At 43.7% G+C, this 16,324-nt stretch overlaps 1 protein-coding gene across 1 annotated transcript; it reads right to left on the reverse strand.

Annotated features, from left to right (window-relative positions):
• Window positions 1-1,882: 1,882 nt before the first annotated feature.
• On the reverse strand, window positions 1,883-16,189 carry LOC308163567 (polyamine-transporting ATPase 13A3-like; the record flags this gene model as incomplete). Its single annotated transcript, XM_080537738.1, has 32 exons — window positions 1,883-2,074; window positions 2,456-2,551; window positions 2,670-2,750; window positions 2,874-2,962; window positions 4,214-4,395; window positions 4,615-4,792; window positions 5,346-5,418; window positions 5,546-5,642; window positions 6,081-6,190; window positions 6,321-6,363; window positions 6,479-6,558; window positions 6,948-7,082; window positions 7,509-7,675; window positions 8,241-8,365; window positions 8,951-9,071; window positions 9,889-10,042; window positions 10,297-10,314; window positions 10,452-10,577; window positions 10,992-11,142; window positions 11,416-11,477; window positions 11,635-11,823; window positions 11,994-12,151; window positions 12,482-12,649; window positions 13,141-13,272; window positions 13,701-13,773; window positions 13,964-14,098; window positions 14,231-14,300; window positions 14,523-14,606; window positions 14,796-14,866; window positions 14,965-15,138; window positions 15,410-15,583; window positions 16,139-16,189. The coding sequence occupies 32 exons, from the start codon at window positions 16,187-16,189 to the stop codon at window positions 1,883-1,885; spliced, it is 3,759 nt and encodes a 1,252-aa protein (XP_080393864.1).
• Between the last annotated feature and the right edge of the window lie 135 nt (window positions 16,190-16,324).

Below are 16,324 nucleotides of genomic sequence, written 5' to 3' on the forward strand. Positions count from 1 at the left end.
TCAACTCAGTTTAGGCACAGATCAACAAGTAGGATAAAAAGATAACTTTTGTCACAACATGGACACACATCAGTGGAGACCATGCATGAATCTAAAGCAAATGTAATATTTATTTAAACTACATAAAGCTATAGACAGAATTGTGTGGGGTGTGGAAGTATATAGGGTCAGTGGTGTATGCAGTGTGTGGGTGAGGGGAAAGTATAGTGTGGTGGAGGCAGCATGGAGTAGGGAAGAGAGGCAGTGGCCAACCTCAAATAGCCTGCAGGGCATTGGAATGTTATTGAATATTGTCAAATACATTACCTACGACACCCTTCCCAGTTCCCGGAACCTGCACCTCTGGTACGGCACAGAGGAGACCTGCCAACTCTGCAACGCCAACAACCCAAACTTGCGACACATCCTCTCTGGATGCAAGGCGGGACTGACGCAGGGTCGGTACAGATGGCGGCACGACCGGGTGCTGCGCAAACTAGCAGAAATTCTGGAAGCACGCAGACTGGAATCAAACAAGAGCAGCCCAGTCACATCACAGCAGCGGATCCAGTTTGTCCGGCAAGGGGGAGAAAGTCAGGGCAGCAGCACGAAGCAGTGGTCCCTCCTGTCTCCTGGAGGAGAGTGGAACATGAGAGCTGACCTCGATCGACAGCTGAAGTTCCCACACGAGATCACATCAACCTCCCTTCGGCCAGATGTCGTACTCTGGTCTACCCCGATGAGGACAGTCATCATGGTGGAGCTGACCGTTCCATGGGAAGAGGGGATGGAGGCTGCCTTCGAGAGAAAGAAGGAAAAGTACACAGACTTGGCAGCTGCGTGCTCGCAAGCAGGGTGGAGGGCAGTCACCTATCCTGTGGAAGTTGGGTGCAGAGGCTATACAGGAACATCTACACAGCGGCTCCTGAGGTCGCTGGGGATCACAGGATCCAAGCTGAGAAAGGCGCTCAAAGACCTGGCGGAGGAGGCTGAACAAGGGAGCTTCTGGCTCTGGCTCAGAAGAAAGGACAAGGCGTGGGGGAAAGGAGGATCCTAGGGCTGGCTGCAGGGAGTGGCAGGGAGACGTCCCTGTCACTGCTCCACCACCTTGAGATGTTCCGGGATTAAAGGAGCGAAACATCAGTGAAGGGTGGCTCCCGGCTGACGACCCTGCAGTCAGCCCACTGGCACCGTCGGAGGTGCGACAGGCAGCAATGCCCAGCAGGTATACCCACCTGTGCTTTCATCTGTACCACTCATGACATTCATAATTAGCATGGATGGAACTTTTGGAACTTTTTACTTATTGAGCCTGCACTGTTTTATGTATTTTATTGAATGTTTTTCTGTTTTCTGTACTGAATGTTTTCTGCCCTAACTGAGCTGTTTGACAACAAAATTTCCCCATTGGGGACAATAAAGGTTTTCAATCAATCAATAGAAGCATTTGGGTGTGTTAATAAGAGATTAGTTTCTCTATTTCTCAATAAGGTCCTGTTACAGTAACACACCCTTTCTCTCTTGACATTGGCACACGTTACAGCAGCAATCAAGACAGGCGAGAAACTGTTAGTGGAAGATTTCATTGTTCTTAGTCTTTGTCAAGATTAATATAAAGGGATCAACCAGTCATGAGTGGAAGCCCTCTACATTGCCCACTAGGTAATGGCACTATCTTCTCTGACTCTGTTCACTATGGCTCAGACAGCAAAATGTAGAGTGAGTGGCCAGCCCACATAGGGACAGGTCTCAGTGGTGCAGTTTTGGTCCAGGAGACAGACTTGTCAAGTATCCATGCTGGTGTTGAGTAGTTCACAAGGTTCACAGCAGACTGGGTAGTGGATGTGACGAGGCCATCATGAGCATGTGCTTAGAGAGGCCCTGGGGTGCGGTCTTCTTCTTGTCACATGACCGCGGCGTGGTGGTGGTGGGGGGTAAGGCTGGCGTAGGTGATGGTGGTGGGTCTGGGGGGCCAGTCGGGGTCCTCCTGCAGCTCCTGGGCCAGGTGTACATAACGCGCCCGCGGGGTGTTCCTCCTCCACCTCTGACAGAAGAGCCAAGAGAGGAACGCCGAGCCCCAGCGATCGTTGGCCGACTGGGAACAGCACACACACACGCATACATTGAAGAGAAAACATACACGCCGTTAATGGTTGTTTTTTTCAATTGCTTCTGAATGTCATATTTGTTGCAATTGAAATGGGTTTATGATAATTGATGGATTCCTGGCAAAGATCTATTCCAATCATTTAGGCGTAGGTGATCAATGACTTTGAATGCTTTAGCAGCGATGGATGAGCTGTGCACCACTGTAAGCATCACTTGCTTTACCTTTTACTTCATTTCAGAATCATCAAAAAACTAAAACAAATGTGAAATAAAACCAGCTGAACTGCATGCATTGTGGGAGGGGAGGCAGAGCAGGAAATGAAAGAAGCTAACCACAAAAGGACAGAAAGGGGTAAATATGCCCAACCTGAGGTGTGTGAGCAGCGGAGGCCGTGTCATGGCTGCCCTGCTGCTTGTCTCGGCTGAACACCAACCTCCATAAGATGATGTCAAGGACCAAAGTCTACGGGAGGTTTCATTGTGCAGGAGGAAAACAAGTTGGCTGCTGATCATATAGTAATATGGGTTGATCAGGTTATGAGCAAAGACAATGAACTTCCTCACAAGGCCCTGTCACATACCTCCAGTAGGACAGACACAGCTGCATTCACCATGACGATGATGACCACTGTGATGCGCCATTCATGGGGAACACACACAATCTGAGGGGAGAAAGTGCAGTGGGATGGAGTTAGCTCGCTAGATAGACGGCTTCAGAACTCATCACAGGTCGGGAAATCATCGAATCGTGTGGAGCAATGGTGGTTGTTCTGTGTATCACTCACCTCAAGGAAGCGGTCAATCGCAGGCACAGGATACAGCACGATGAGGAAGAGAAAGAGGTATAGGCCCAGACAGGACAGCATAAACGGCCCTAGTGACACATGATAGAGAACAAAATGACATCCAGTCATTCTGCTTCCACGCTTGGTGATTTAACTGAAGTTACTGATGAATCAGTGGTGGTTTGCCCAAATGATACATTTGTGGCATGCTGACAGGGTCCCTCTACTTCATTACTTCTAATGCAACAATATTATGCTAACTTGTGTATAATTACACTTCTGTATTAGGCTACATATCTATCTACGGTACATATCATCGACCACTGTGACTCTTAGAATCCATAGTTACTACTGTACTCCTACAACACAATGGGCTCTCAAATGTACATGTAGTTGCTGTGTGGGGATTCATACAATGCCTACAGAAAGTCATCACACCCCTTCACTTTTTCCACATTTTGTTGTGTTATAGACTCAATTTAAAATTGATTAAATAAAATAAAAATTGTCATCAATACACACACAATACCCAATAATGACAAAGTGAAAACAAGCTTTTAGAAAGATGTTATTAAAATTGAAACACAGAAATACCTCATTGGATAAGTACTCATACCCACTCTGAAAATTAGCTAAAATGCAAAAATGTCATCTACAAATCACTCAATAAGTTGAACTGAGTTCATCTTCATGCAAGGATAATAGTTTATGTAATTTTGGAATCAATATCTTTGTTTTTATAGGGTCTCTCTCTTAGAATGTTCTCTTGATACTGACAAACTCAGTCCATGCCAGTGACAAATATACCCATAACTACCCTGCAGCTACCACTATTCTTCACACGAGAGATGGTGCAGATGTGCTCTATTTGCACTAAACTTAATTCTTTATAGTAAAAACAAATAAACACATTTCCAGCCACTTTATTTGCTGTATCACTTGAATTCATTGTTGCAAACACAATTATGGATATGAGATAGATTATTTTTCCATTAAGGGATTATCTTTGGCCACTTGGTTATAGATCAATTTTGTAGAGTGACTGAGATGATGTTGTCCCATCGACTGTGCTTTTTCCTCTCCACCATCCAACTTGTTCAAGATTTGTGTAAGTCTCCCCAGGCCTCAGGGTCACATTCCTGAGCAGTGTTGTTCCTCTCCATTTGCTCAATGTGTTATGTTGTGTGTGGATTGATGACATTTTGATGACATTTTGATGACATTTTCTTTTATATAATCCATTTTAAAATGAGTCTATAACACAACAAAATGTGGAAAAAGTGAAGGGGTATGATGACTTTCTATAGGCACTGTATACAATTCACAGTTTTACAACTCACAGTTTTTGTATGTTGGCTGTCTGAAAGGCTTGCCCTTGGAGAAGATGATGGCTACCGCCAGGTATTGGAAGGATGACACATAGAAGAGAGTGGTGTTCTCATAGTTTTTTATATTTTTGTGGTCGTTGTGGGATGTTAGATTGAGACCGTGGGAGATACTGCCAGTGGAAATATTACAAGCACTGTTGAAGAGAGGTTTAAGCACTGTTAAAGAAAGGCACGTTTTTGGTTTTCTTACAGGAAAAATTGAGAGTGAAAAAAGAGGCCTAAGGTGTCAATTATTTCGGGTTCCTTTCTCCATTCCCCCATTCCAATTTTTGCAGACAAAATCAATACAATTCCTCCCATCCCAAACAATTTCTTCTGTGCATTTGGCCTCTTGCAGTGGCAGCAATACTCACTCAGAGTGGGCCGTCCACTTCTCGTACCAGCTCTGTTCTCTGACCCAGAGAAAGGCCAGCACCTGGAAGGCCAGGCAGGTGAGGATCTGGGTCAACACTGAGAACAGCAGAGGTCCTGAGATCAGACTGGACGGGGGCCGCTGAGCCACCAGCTCTTTCCCCGCGGGGTTCAGACTCACTGGGGGGGGGGACATGCACAGGCAATAATCAGGGGTGGGATTGGAGAAAATACATGGGAATTGTATAATATATTTTGGGTATTTTGATTATAACAGTGCAATGTTGTCAGAGTGGATTTTTTATCGAGGCACATTGTGAGAGGCACTTTTTATGACCAATCATGAATGTTTTCTTGACACGTGTACAGTAGCCTACCCGAATCAGGAAAAACACTGTATGATGTGATGTGTAGACTGTGGTAGGATATAATCATGGTATTTGAGAGATCTATTGATTGCACATACGGTATATGTTCAGTTGATGGTGGTATTATGTGCTAATAAAGAAGCTAATAAAGAAGAAGAAGAAGAAGAAAAAGAAGAAGAAGAAGAAGGAGAAGGAGAAGAAGAAGAAGAAGAAGAAGAAGAAGGAGAAGGAGAAGGAGAAGAAGAAGAAGAAGGAGAAGGAGAAGAAGAAGGAGAAGGAGAAGGAGAAGGAGAAGGAGAAGAAGAAGAAGAAGAAGAAGAAGAAGAAGAAACAACAACAACAAGAACAACAAGACAACGACTCACTTGTAAAGGCGAGGATCAGAATGATGGCAACGTCAATGAAGAGGAACTGGAAGTCTCCAAGGTTGCTGAGGATCTAGGACAGAAGGAGACAGGATAACCACAACCCAAGATGTTTTAAAGGTCATCTGATCTCAAATCAGCAGTGATGAGGTCTGCAAGTTTACTACAGAAGTATTGACTGATCTGGGTGCAGTACTTACAGAGTAGAGGAGGGTCACACTGAGGTACTGGATGATACTGTACAAGGCCATGAACTTGAACACGGAGAAGGAGGTGATGAGAGCAGCACGGCCCTCCCTGAGGAGAGACACATATACATCCAGACCGTTCAGACTTTTATTCTGAAAAATATAAATAAATGTCAACGTTTTTGAAAATCAATGACGGACTCGCTAGTCAAGCCAAAATATTGCAATACAATGGATTCGGTGAGTAATCCCCACTACTACCTAATTACCTAACTTTTCTGAATAAAAGTTTTTAAAATAATAATAATAATAAAAACATTTTGATTGGTTGGCAACTTGTTCCCGGTTGTCCAAACCTTTTTGTTATACACTTTATTTGCCAAGTCTTGTCTTGTTCTCTATATTAAATGGCATAGCCTAACTGTACACACCTCCTTAGCCACATACCCTGCCAATGAGAGCACTCAAGCTCTCTCTTAAAATGCATTCATTATGTTCATTCTAGATGGCGAGGCCTATGGTGTTAAGTGATATTATACTACAGTACCTGATGAGGTTGGGTACACAGGAGATGTTGGAGGTGGAGGAGGTGAAGGGGGAGGCTACAGAGGCCTCCAGTTCTGACAAGGAGATCCCAATGTGAGCCCTCTTCAGGGCCTGGAGATGACAGAGAGAGAGGGGGGGGGGGGTGCATGTCACTGATTGTGTTCCCAGTAAACTCTTGGGGAAACAAATCTTCAACAAATCTAACCCTAACATACAGTAGATCAGACAACATCATACTTACACCGCAGTCATTAGCTCCATCTCCACACATCCCCACAGTGTAGCTGCAGAAACGAAACAAGAAATGCCTATAAAACAGAATGTGTTCACTGGCCAATGGAAATGTGCCAGTATATATAATATTGATACTGCAGTTCAGTGATGGAAGAGAATACTCACTCGACACTCTGCAGGACCTCCACCAGCTGGGTTTTCTGATCAGGAGCCATGCGGGCAAACACGGTGGCACACAGCACCAGCTACAGCGGCACCAAAAGCACACACCCACCACAATGTCATGTGATTGTTCCCGATTGTACCTTTTGTATTATTTATGTGATTCTGTCTTGTATGTTGCAGAAGAGGAACCTGCTGCAAACCAGTTTTAACTGAGTCAGGCCAGTCTAAAGGTAACACATTTTAACATCTGCAATGTTACTTTTACTTTTCCTGTATAATAATAAATGAAATTAAATGACATTTCTAAACAGTTACATGTAATGCACCACTTCCACAATATTACATCAGTACTGTTTGCTCTTCTATCATTTTCTATAGGGAACACAACTCAATGAAAACAAAAAATGTGTGTTTCCTATTATCCGAATTTCCTGTTAGTCAAAAGAAGCAAGTATAATTAAGTTCTGACCTTTTGGACCAGGTCGGGGAAGTGCTCTGTAATTACGGCGAAGGACCTGCCACTCATGGCAAAGTGATAGCGCTGGTCCTGCTGCTTGGGATGCTCCTCATCATAGGCCACATCCTCAAGGCTGATCTGCACTGACTTGGGAACAACATAGAAAAGGGAGGACGTGAGCGTCCATTACAGGTCATTCACCTTAATACCAAAAGGAAAGTGAGACTGTGTAACATCACTACACACTCAGTCTGTTTTTCTATCACCATTTACCTAACCAAGAAGTCATTTGAGATTAAATCCCTTTGCGAGGGAGACCTGCTTAACAAGAAATGTGTGTTTATACTCTGTGTCTAGTAAATCTAGTCCATATCCTCCAGACCTGGGTCAATTCAAATACATACAAATCCTTAGTATGTTACTGTAGATACTTTCAAATACTTGAGCAACCTTTGATTTAGTTTTGATTAGTACAATGCAACCAATAGAAAGGTTCCAAAAAATAAACTCCAAGCTAAATCAAGCACAACTCAAATATGATCCAGATGTCCTAGACTGCTCTTCTCCCCACACCGTGTGGTTGTCCTTGTTCAGCTGAGTGGCATTCTCTGTGTAATGCCAGTTGATCTGGGCAGGCTGGGTTTCTTTAGGAGGCAAGGCATCTGCAATGATGACCCTCTCATGAGGGGTTATCATCCCACAGTTTCTGGCTACTGATATGGCTGTCAGCATATTGTCACCTACAGAGAGAGAGAGAGAGAGAGAGAGAGAGAGAGAGAGAGAGAGAGAGAGAGAGAGAGAGAGGGGGGGGGGGGGAGGGAGAGGGAGGGAGAGAGAGAGAGAGACACACACACAGACAGGGAGAGAGAGAGAGAGGGAGAGAGAGAGAGAGAGAGAGGGAGAGAGAGAGAGGGAGGGAGAGGGAGGGAGAGAGAGAGACACACACACAGACAGGGAGAGAGAGAGAGAGAGAGAGAGATACCACACACAGACAGGGAGAGAGAGAGATACAGAGAAAGAGAGAGAGAGACAGAGAGAGAGAGACAGAGAGAGAGAGACAGAGAGGAGAGACACAGAGGAGAGAGAGAGAGAGAGAGAGAGAGAGAGAGAGAGAGAGAGAGAGAGAGAGAGAGATGGAGGAAACAAGATGCTACACTTACATTGATATCAGTATAGATGTAGTAGGGGTGAGTTAGCCGTAAGTAGCTAGATCCTTTACAAATCTCCAAGATTAACAACAGCTGCACGTTATCTGTAACCTGTTATCTGATAACATTTGTATTGTTATGAATGAGGTTGCCTTACCTGTAACCATCACAGTGCAAATGTTAGCACGTCGTAAGTCTGCTAAAACCCCAGCAGTCTCTTCTTTGAGCTTGTTTTGCATGATTATGAGTCCTAGGAACTCCATATTGGTCTCAATTACAGCCCTGGAGGGCATAAGAAAGAGAATTGATTTATGTCAGGACCAAAAAACATGCATATTCTCACAAGACAAATCTGAGCCATGGATTTCAGTCTCTCCTGGCTCATAGATATTCTAAATACTGTTTTAATTTGAGTGCATAATATAATATTATAATAAATATTATAATTGCAAAATCAAGAATGCCTCGAAAGGATAAGATTCCTCTTGGACACCTGTTCCCTTATTGACTCAGTAGCGAGCGAGTCGCAGGAGCCAGCATCAGGCGGGCGTGAGAGCGCCTCTCACTCGGGCTATGTGGCGGCTCTATACCGTTAACATGGGCGCCTAAATGAAACTCACACGTGCTGCTGAGGTAAGGCGAGGTTGACGCAGCCAGTGAGTTTATCCCTAAGTTGGTAGAGCATGGCGCTAACAACGCTTAGGATGTGGGTTTGATTCCCGCTCAACACTTAGGTTGTGGGTTTGATTCACGCTGGGACCATAATATACTGACACATGTATGCACTTACTGCAATGTAAGTCGCTTTGGATAAAAGTGTCAGCTAAATAGTATATATTATTATATATTTATATATATGTACTGTACCTGTTGAGGTTCTGAACTTTGTGCCAGGAGAGCTTGGCCTCTAGCTGGCGATGTGCCAGGGCGATCACTCTGAACCCTTGCCTGGTGTACGCCTCCAGTGTCTCTGGGAAACTCTTTGGTACTACAGGGGAGAGAGAGATGGAGCAGAATAAATCAACACTGTAAGGGCACTTGGGTAGATCTGAGAGGATGGAATAGGTTTAAGCAAAAAGATGACAAAAAATTCCATCAGTCTGCATAATGCAATGCAATACAACTATATTCCTTAAACCTGCCCAATCTTATATCCAGACATGTTATAATATAGTTACATATAGTATAATTATAATTAATAATCGTACACAAATACCCTCAAATAAAAGTTGAGTCTCTACTTTAACTTGATAATAAATAGAACAAATATTAAAATTCGGTTGTTGTTTTTTTAATGAAAAATAAAATGCTTTACTGTCCCATTGTTTACACAGGGCACTGTAATACATTGCCTGCAGAAATAATGAGTATCATTTAGTTTGGTATTTGAGCACCTTTTTACATTCTCTCGCTATTTCTATCAGTCCTAGTAAATTGTGTTTCCAGGTAGCGTTAACATTGTATAAACATTTCCAATTCCCTAATCTGCCTCTCCCCTGTCATGCTCTCTGGCATGCCAGCACCTGCAAAGAGTATAAGATCAATTGAAAGTGTGAAGCCTTTTTTTATATAGAGAACTATTGGCATCAATGAAAAACCTTCTATATTTCCAGAAAACGTTAGGTGCAGTAAATACAGTTCTTGATAGTAAGTAACTAAGGTGAGTATTCAAGCAGTCTCTCTCTCTCCACTCTTCCTAGTGAACAGTTTTCTCCTCTGTTGGGCTAGGGTGTCACATCCACAGACTGGGCTTGAAATGTTAGGCCCGTTTCAACCTCTATTCAGGGGTTTAGTAGATGGCTGACCTGTCTCCTCTCTGCAGAGGCTGGACACAACCTCTGGCGCCCCCTTGAGGTAGGAGTCCATGTGTTCCTCCCCGAGCCTCCTGACCACCACACTCATCCTCTGGAGCACCGAGGAGAACGGGAACTGGCGAACTATCCCAATCTCATAGGACTGCTGGAGGAAAGACAGGAAGACAAGATGAGAACCACTAAGTCAACCAACAGGTCCATCTGTCAGTCCAAGTCTCAATTCCTTCAAATGCATTCCTTAATTTCTTGAGGTAATCACAAATCTAACCAGGTTCTAACCAGGCATGTTGTCTTCAAGATGAATTATAACCATAAGGAAACATGTGTAAAAGGCTGACTCTCCTTCTGTCTCTATACATCTAAACAAGATACAGGAGGAAAAAGCCCCAGACTACTTACCGACAACTCAAATAGCTCCTGGAAAGGAAATAGAAGGTTTGCATTTAAAACCTCCTCGGTATATGAATATTGTATACTAAGTTCAGACTATGTAATGAGTTAGGCACACATATATTTGGAGGTTTAAGAGGTATAAGAGTATGTCCATAGTATACCATGTTCTGGGCTAGGTGATTGACACTCTGGTGGATCTCAGGGAGAATTTGCTTGGGTGGCCGCACAACAGTGGGCATTATGGGATTGTGGAGAGCTGTTTCCTCCTCTGTGGGCTCCTCCAGGATCTATACATCACAATTATTGGTGTTGAGTAACATGTCAATAACATGTCAGGTCTCAACTCTCCATCGAGAACCAACCGCCCCTTTTTGACCTGATGGAGTTAGCCTGGGTACCTGTCTGCTTATGTTTTAGGCAACTAGGTGCTGGCTTGGTGCTGTCACAAAGCAACAACAACGTAGCGTTCCTGTGCACAAAAAATGTATGGTATACAGACAAATGGAGGGGAATGACATTTATGTGTCAATACCCACACTAGCACTTTACCTTAGTATGCATGGCCAATACATCAGTTCATACTTGGTAGTGTGAAAGTTTGGATGTTGGATGTCATTCTTGTATTAAGGTTTATAGGCATGTGACTATAGTATAAGTATAAGATCCATAAAAGAACAGAAATGGCATTGAGACAGACTAACCCAGCCGGTAGCATTGAACATCTTGAGGTCCAGTGGGTCTCCGGAAAGTTCTCCCTCACTCTTAGTCAGTTCGTGGCAAGTTGCCATGCAAGCTACAAACCTAGACTTGACCAGGCTCTCTTTCTCAGGGTCATTCTCTGAAGGGAAGAAACTGAAGGAAGGGGGAAAAGAAAGGTTGAGTGATACTGAGTGTGACTTAAGGATAGGTCACCTAAATTAAAAAATCACAAGAATACAGAATCACACTTGAGTCATTTTTCCCTTTTTAACCCAGTGATGCTAATGCTAGTGTAGGCTCCGCTAAAGTAAATAAACCCAAATGATGGTTTGCTTTTTGCTGTAGTCTCCCATGCCCAGAAAAAAACTCCCCTTGCAGACAAACATTTACAAATGCAAAAACCTGGACACTGCATGTCCTTCTCACCTGCCATTTTCAACTCTCTGGATACGCCAAAGATCCAAGCCATCTTCAGTGAGAGTACCAGTCTATGTAGGAAAGCGACACCAGTAACTAGACTACTCCTCAATTACAAATGATACGATGGAACCCAGTATGTCCTAGCAATTGAAACAGCCTGACACTTGGCATAATGTTTTCTGATGTGCTTTGGGCACGGGGGCGGGGGGGCACTATGGGGGTCACCTTATCAAAACAGACTAGGTTGAGCTGCCCACACACGTTGATCCTCTGGGGGCTGATGCAGAAGATGCCCATCCGTTTCAGCCTGCGCTGGGCATAGACGATGCCCGCTGTCATGGCTGCAGGTAGAGCCGGGGGCACCGTGATGGTGATGATGTCCAGAGCCTCAATGATGATGGTTTTCGCTGGAACCTGAGAATGAACGGAAGAAAAGTGCTCAACAAACCCAAGAGTTTAAAGGGGAAGGAACTAGACATTTACTCTAAATGGCAAGCTGCATGACTAAGCACCCAATGAAAAGGCACTACACAAATGCAATCAACCCTTTAAATGGATGTACAGACAAGCACAGAACGGTGTACCTGGTTTATGATACTGAAGACTACAGTATAGATGAAGCCGATCCCTGCCACAGCCACCAGGCACAGCAGGAAGAGGTAAGCATCTCTGTACAGCTTGAAGTCAGTGGGCTTTGGGTAGAGGATGGAGCGCACTAGCTGGCCCTTCTCTGTAGAGAAGCCTGAGGGACAACACATATGGGAAGATAAGAGCTTGAATAGCACTTGAAAATTGTGGTTCCTTTTGTGATGATATGCAGTTAGAGGCCTCCCACATGAACCATTAGAGAGGTATATATATCACAACACGTCCTAGTGGACCATGAGAGAACGTACCACTGGCGAGACTCAAGCTACCGCACAGGAATAACAAAACACACAACTTAAATAGAAATGTCCTATTGAAATAATAAGCACCTGCGTGCCTGAATGTTAATCTCCGCTGCCCCCTAGTGTCCAGATGGACACACACTGTACAAAGTGAAAAATGTAAAAGAACACAACAGTCTTACCAGTCCTAACCACCACAGCCTTGACAAGTTCCCTTGTGTACAAGCGAGTCTGGATGACGTGGGTACCACAGAATAGTGTGTGTCTCTTGTGTTCCTCCACGCAGTAGGTTGTGGCCCCCTCCTCTCCAGAGCTAGGCAGGCTGGTCTTCGTGACAGGGACACTCTCTCCTGAGGATGGAGGATCCGTGGGACACTTATTCACATCATGAGGCACACAAAGTTTGTTACAGCACAATATGTAGATTAGAATGTTATCATAATATGAATGCCAAAGTGATGAATATTATTTAATTGCTAAAAATCAGGAAAATAATAGAGATTACCCTAAGATGTTTCGACTGTGTCAACATACCTGTGCCTGCAAATTGGTTATGTTTTGTACAGACCGAGACAACATGTTTGCTATCTGGCAGAAATGCTGCATTTTTAGTACATTAGTTTTCCCCCTACATAGCATAGCATGGTGAGTGAGAGCTTGATTTAAGGTGGTTTGCACTTCTATCATTCAACAATTGACTGGCTGCATCTAAAAGTCCAAAACAGGATTTGAATAAAATCCAACATTGTTGGGAGTCTAACCAGTGTTGTTGTGGTGTTGGCAGTTAGCGTACAATATCACAAAGTCACTTCTAAACCAACTTTAGAAGCGTTTGTATCACCTGTCAGCATGCTCTCATTGACGATGCATGTTCCGTGGACCAGCGCTGCATCACAGGGCATGATCATCCCATTGGCTGGGATGATTACGACATCACCAGGGACCAGATCTGTGGACATGGCCTCCTCAACCTCTGGATTCAACCAAGGAAGGGAAAAAAATACTCATATATATTATTTCCAGTACATGTTGATCCAGTATTCCTTTTTTTCCTATGTTCAACACAACACCAAGACTCCAAGGTTTTGGATCATGGAAAATCAAACTTTAGCCCATAAGAAAAGCAAAACGGGGTGCCAATGGCTAAATCTAAAGACAGCCATTTCCAAAATAAATAGAAATAAACAGTCTACACTAAGAAATAAAGAGGCACTACTAACATAAGAATGAGAGATGATATTAGCACAGATAAACTACATTGTACTTGCATAGTACTTCAGAAGGCAAACATAACAACAGAAAAAGGATAATGTAACCAATTGAATGCAAACGTATTCATTACCAAGCGAGCACACATAGTGCTCTAACATTATCATGTCTGCCCCGCATATAATGACATACCTTCATTTCCTCTACACACTGAAACACGTACAATACTGTGGGCCGCCACCATGTCATGGAGCATAACATATTGCTGAGATAAAAAAGAGAGTATTTCCAATCATGATACACAAAATCATACAACATCTCTAGCAGACAAACACAGGTAATCAATACATGGTTTATGAAAGTAAGTGATCTGAAATGTAGGGATCTGACATGAGGTACCTAAAGACAAGCATGACTGGTTTTACTTATTCAGGGAGGGAATGCTCTGCACCCACCTTTCTGACTGTGTACAGCGAAGTAGCTGTTGATATGATAGACATGAAGACGATGGCAGCTGCATAGTAGTAATATTGATCAGTGCTCCAGAGGATGACACTGAAGAGCTGGAAGATGTAGAAGGGATTTAGGACCTGAGGAGAATGACAGTGACTGATTATCAAGCAGTATTATATGGCTGTCTATACAATTTCTAACATTGAAGTAAATGGACAATTAACAGTATGTTTTAGACATCTTGAGAAGTAGGATACACAATAGCCTACCTCTTTTATGAGTAGTTTGAACACAGAAGGAACCCTCACAGCGATTTCATTCACCTCAAAGAACAATCTCCTATGTGAAGCATTGTGAGGTAATTAGCATTTCTTTGCTTCTAAACATGTTCAATGCCAACTACTGTATGTACTGTTTTGAATGACCAGTTAAGGCAAATGTTAGAAACAAATTGTGTACCTGAAGTGACAGATTCTGAGCTTGGGTGTGGTATCTGTATGGTGTCTGTATGGTGTCTGTATTATATGGTATCTGAATGGTGTCTGTATGGTAGAGTAGTACCTGTAGTCCTGGAGCAGTTTGCTGAGACCTGTACTGTGGTCAGACTGGATGCTGGAACAGCTCAAGCTGATATCTTCCAAACCTCTAGAAGAGCAGCACACACAGTCATCTTCTCCATTGTAATACACACAGACACACCGAAACTCTCTCTCTTCTATTGGACAGATGAATAACCTCTATGGAATTCTGGTATTCATGTGGCTACTAAAGTCTCCCAAAATGGTTAAATTAGAACATTAAATCAGCACTTTAGGTTTGCAGTGGTACTCTTACTTAAACACTTCAAAGTTCTGTAGCAGATCATTCCAGTAGTATTTGGTGCTGTGGTGGGTGAAGTAGTGTATCTAAGAAAGAGAGAGGGGAAGATTTGAGCTCAGGGGATAGCAATGCTATCAGTATACAGTGTATAAGTCATCAACAGTAAGTAATCAAAGGGAACTACCTGTATGGGTTCCAGATGGATATATGTTCCCTTCTGTTCCTCTTGGTTAAAGATGTGTGCTCCATCCCCACTGGATGTATGGAATGTAGTCTGGAATTCCACACTGTCAAATGGCCTCTTCCCTGGGGCAAGCATCACATGCACCCTGGCCCGGAACCACCTCTTGAATTCATCCTGAACAGTATGGAGCTGTGTCAGGTCACTTTTACACATTGTAAATACACAGTATGATAGCATTGTACACACCAACTTGTCAATACGGTAGATGGTCATTACAGTCAATATAATACTGTCTTGATACAATGGCCACATGACTGAGTGTTTATGAATATTTTGCATGTCATACATGGACATGCTCTACATAGATGATACATTTGCTTCACATTAAATGGAGAGAAAAAACGGTTGGAGGATGTCAGAGGGGAGAGATCTCCAGTGAGTGTACCGTGGACCGAAGCAGCAGGGTCTGGGCCTCTCTGACGGAGGTCCGTGTGCAGGTCCCTCTCACTCCCCACTCTGGCAGCCAGTATAGCAGCAGGAGCAGGAGACCACCGCTGCACACCGCCCCGACGCCCACCAGCACCATCTTCCACAGGCAGGGCTGATAGCCCCACACCTCCTACAGCACAGAGCATATACATACAGAATATGGGCACACATTTGGGTCAGAGAACAACCCCCACTAGAGGGAAGGTGGCACTTTTGAAGGATTGTGGAAGTGATAGGGTCAAAGGGGTCGTACTGCAAGACACATTCTCCACGTCATGCTGTCTTGACGCAATGTACACTGTCCCGATGGCAGTTATCACACTGGGCTCTCTCTCTCTCTCTCTCTCTCTCTCTCTCTCTCTCTCTCTCTCTCTCTCTCTCTCTCTCTCTCTCTCTCTCTCTGTCTCTCTCTCTCTCTCTCTCTCTCTCTCTCTCTCTCACACACTCCTGTTCAACTTTTAGTTTGTTGGCAGGACAAATATGAAAGGATTTGATTATGTATGTCTATCAATTGTATTGTGATGACTACACCATGCTTTATGGGAGGCAGAGTGAATGTTTTTGCCATATTGAACCGATCTAGTCATTGGGGTACGACCGGAAATTTGGAGCATTTGATTGGTTATGGTTAGGGATATATAGTGCAATTTGGAGGGGAGAACAGTGCTTTGATCTGTATGTTCACCATCTCTTCCTCCAGGCCCTGGTTGACCATCTTCGATTCTTTCTTCTCCATCCTGTCAGAAGTGTTCAAAGGACCGACTGAAACAAAGAGGTCACATGTTAGAACAGCACCTTTCTCCATCCCTGATGATCCTGTGCTTGGGTATCATTTAGTCCCATCACTATTTGTGTAATTATGTCAAAGTTA

Source organism: Nansenia antarctica (genome assembly GCF_963989245.1).
Source record: "Nansenia antarctica genome assembly, chromosome: 8".
Taxonomy (NCBI): Eukaryota; Metazoa; Chordata; class Actinopteri; order Argentiniformes; family Microstomatidae; genus Nansenia; species Nansenia antarctica.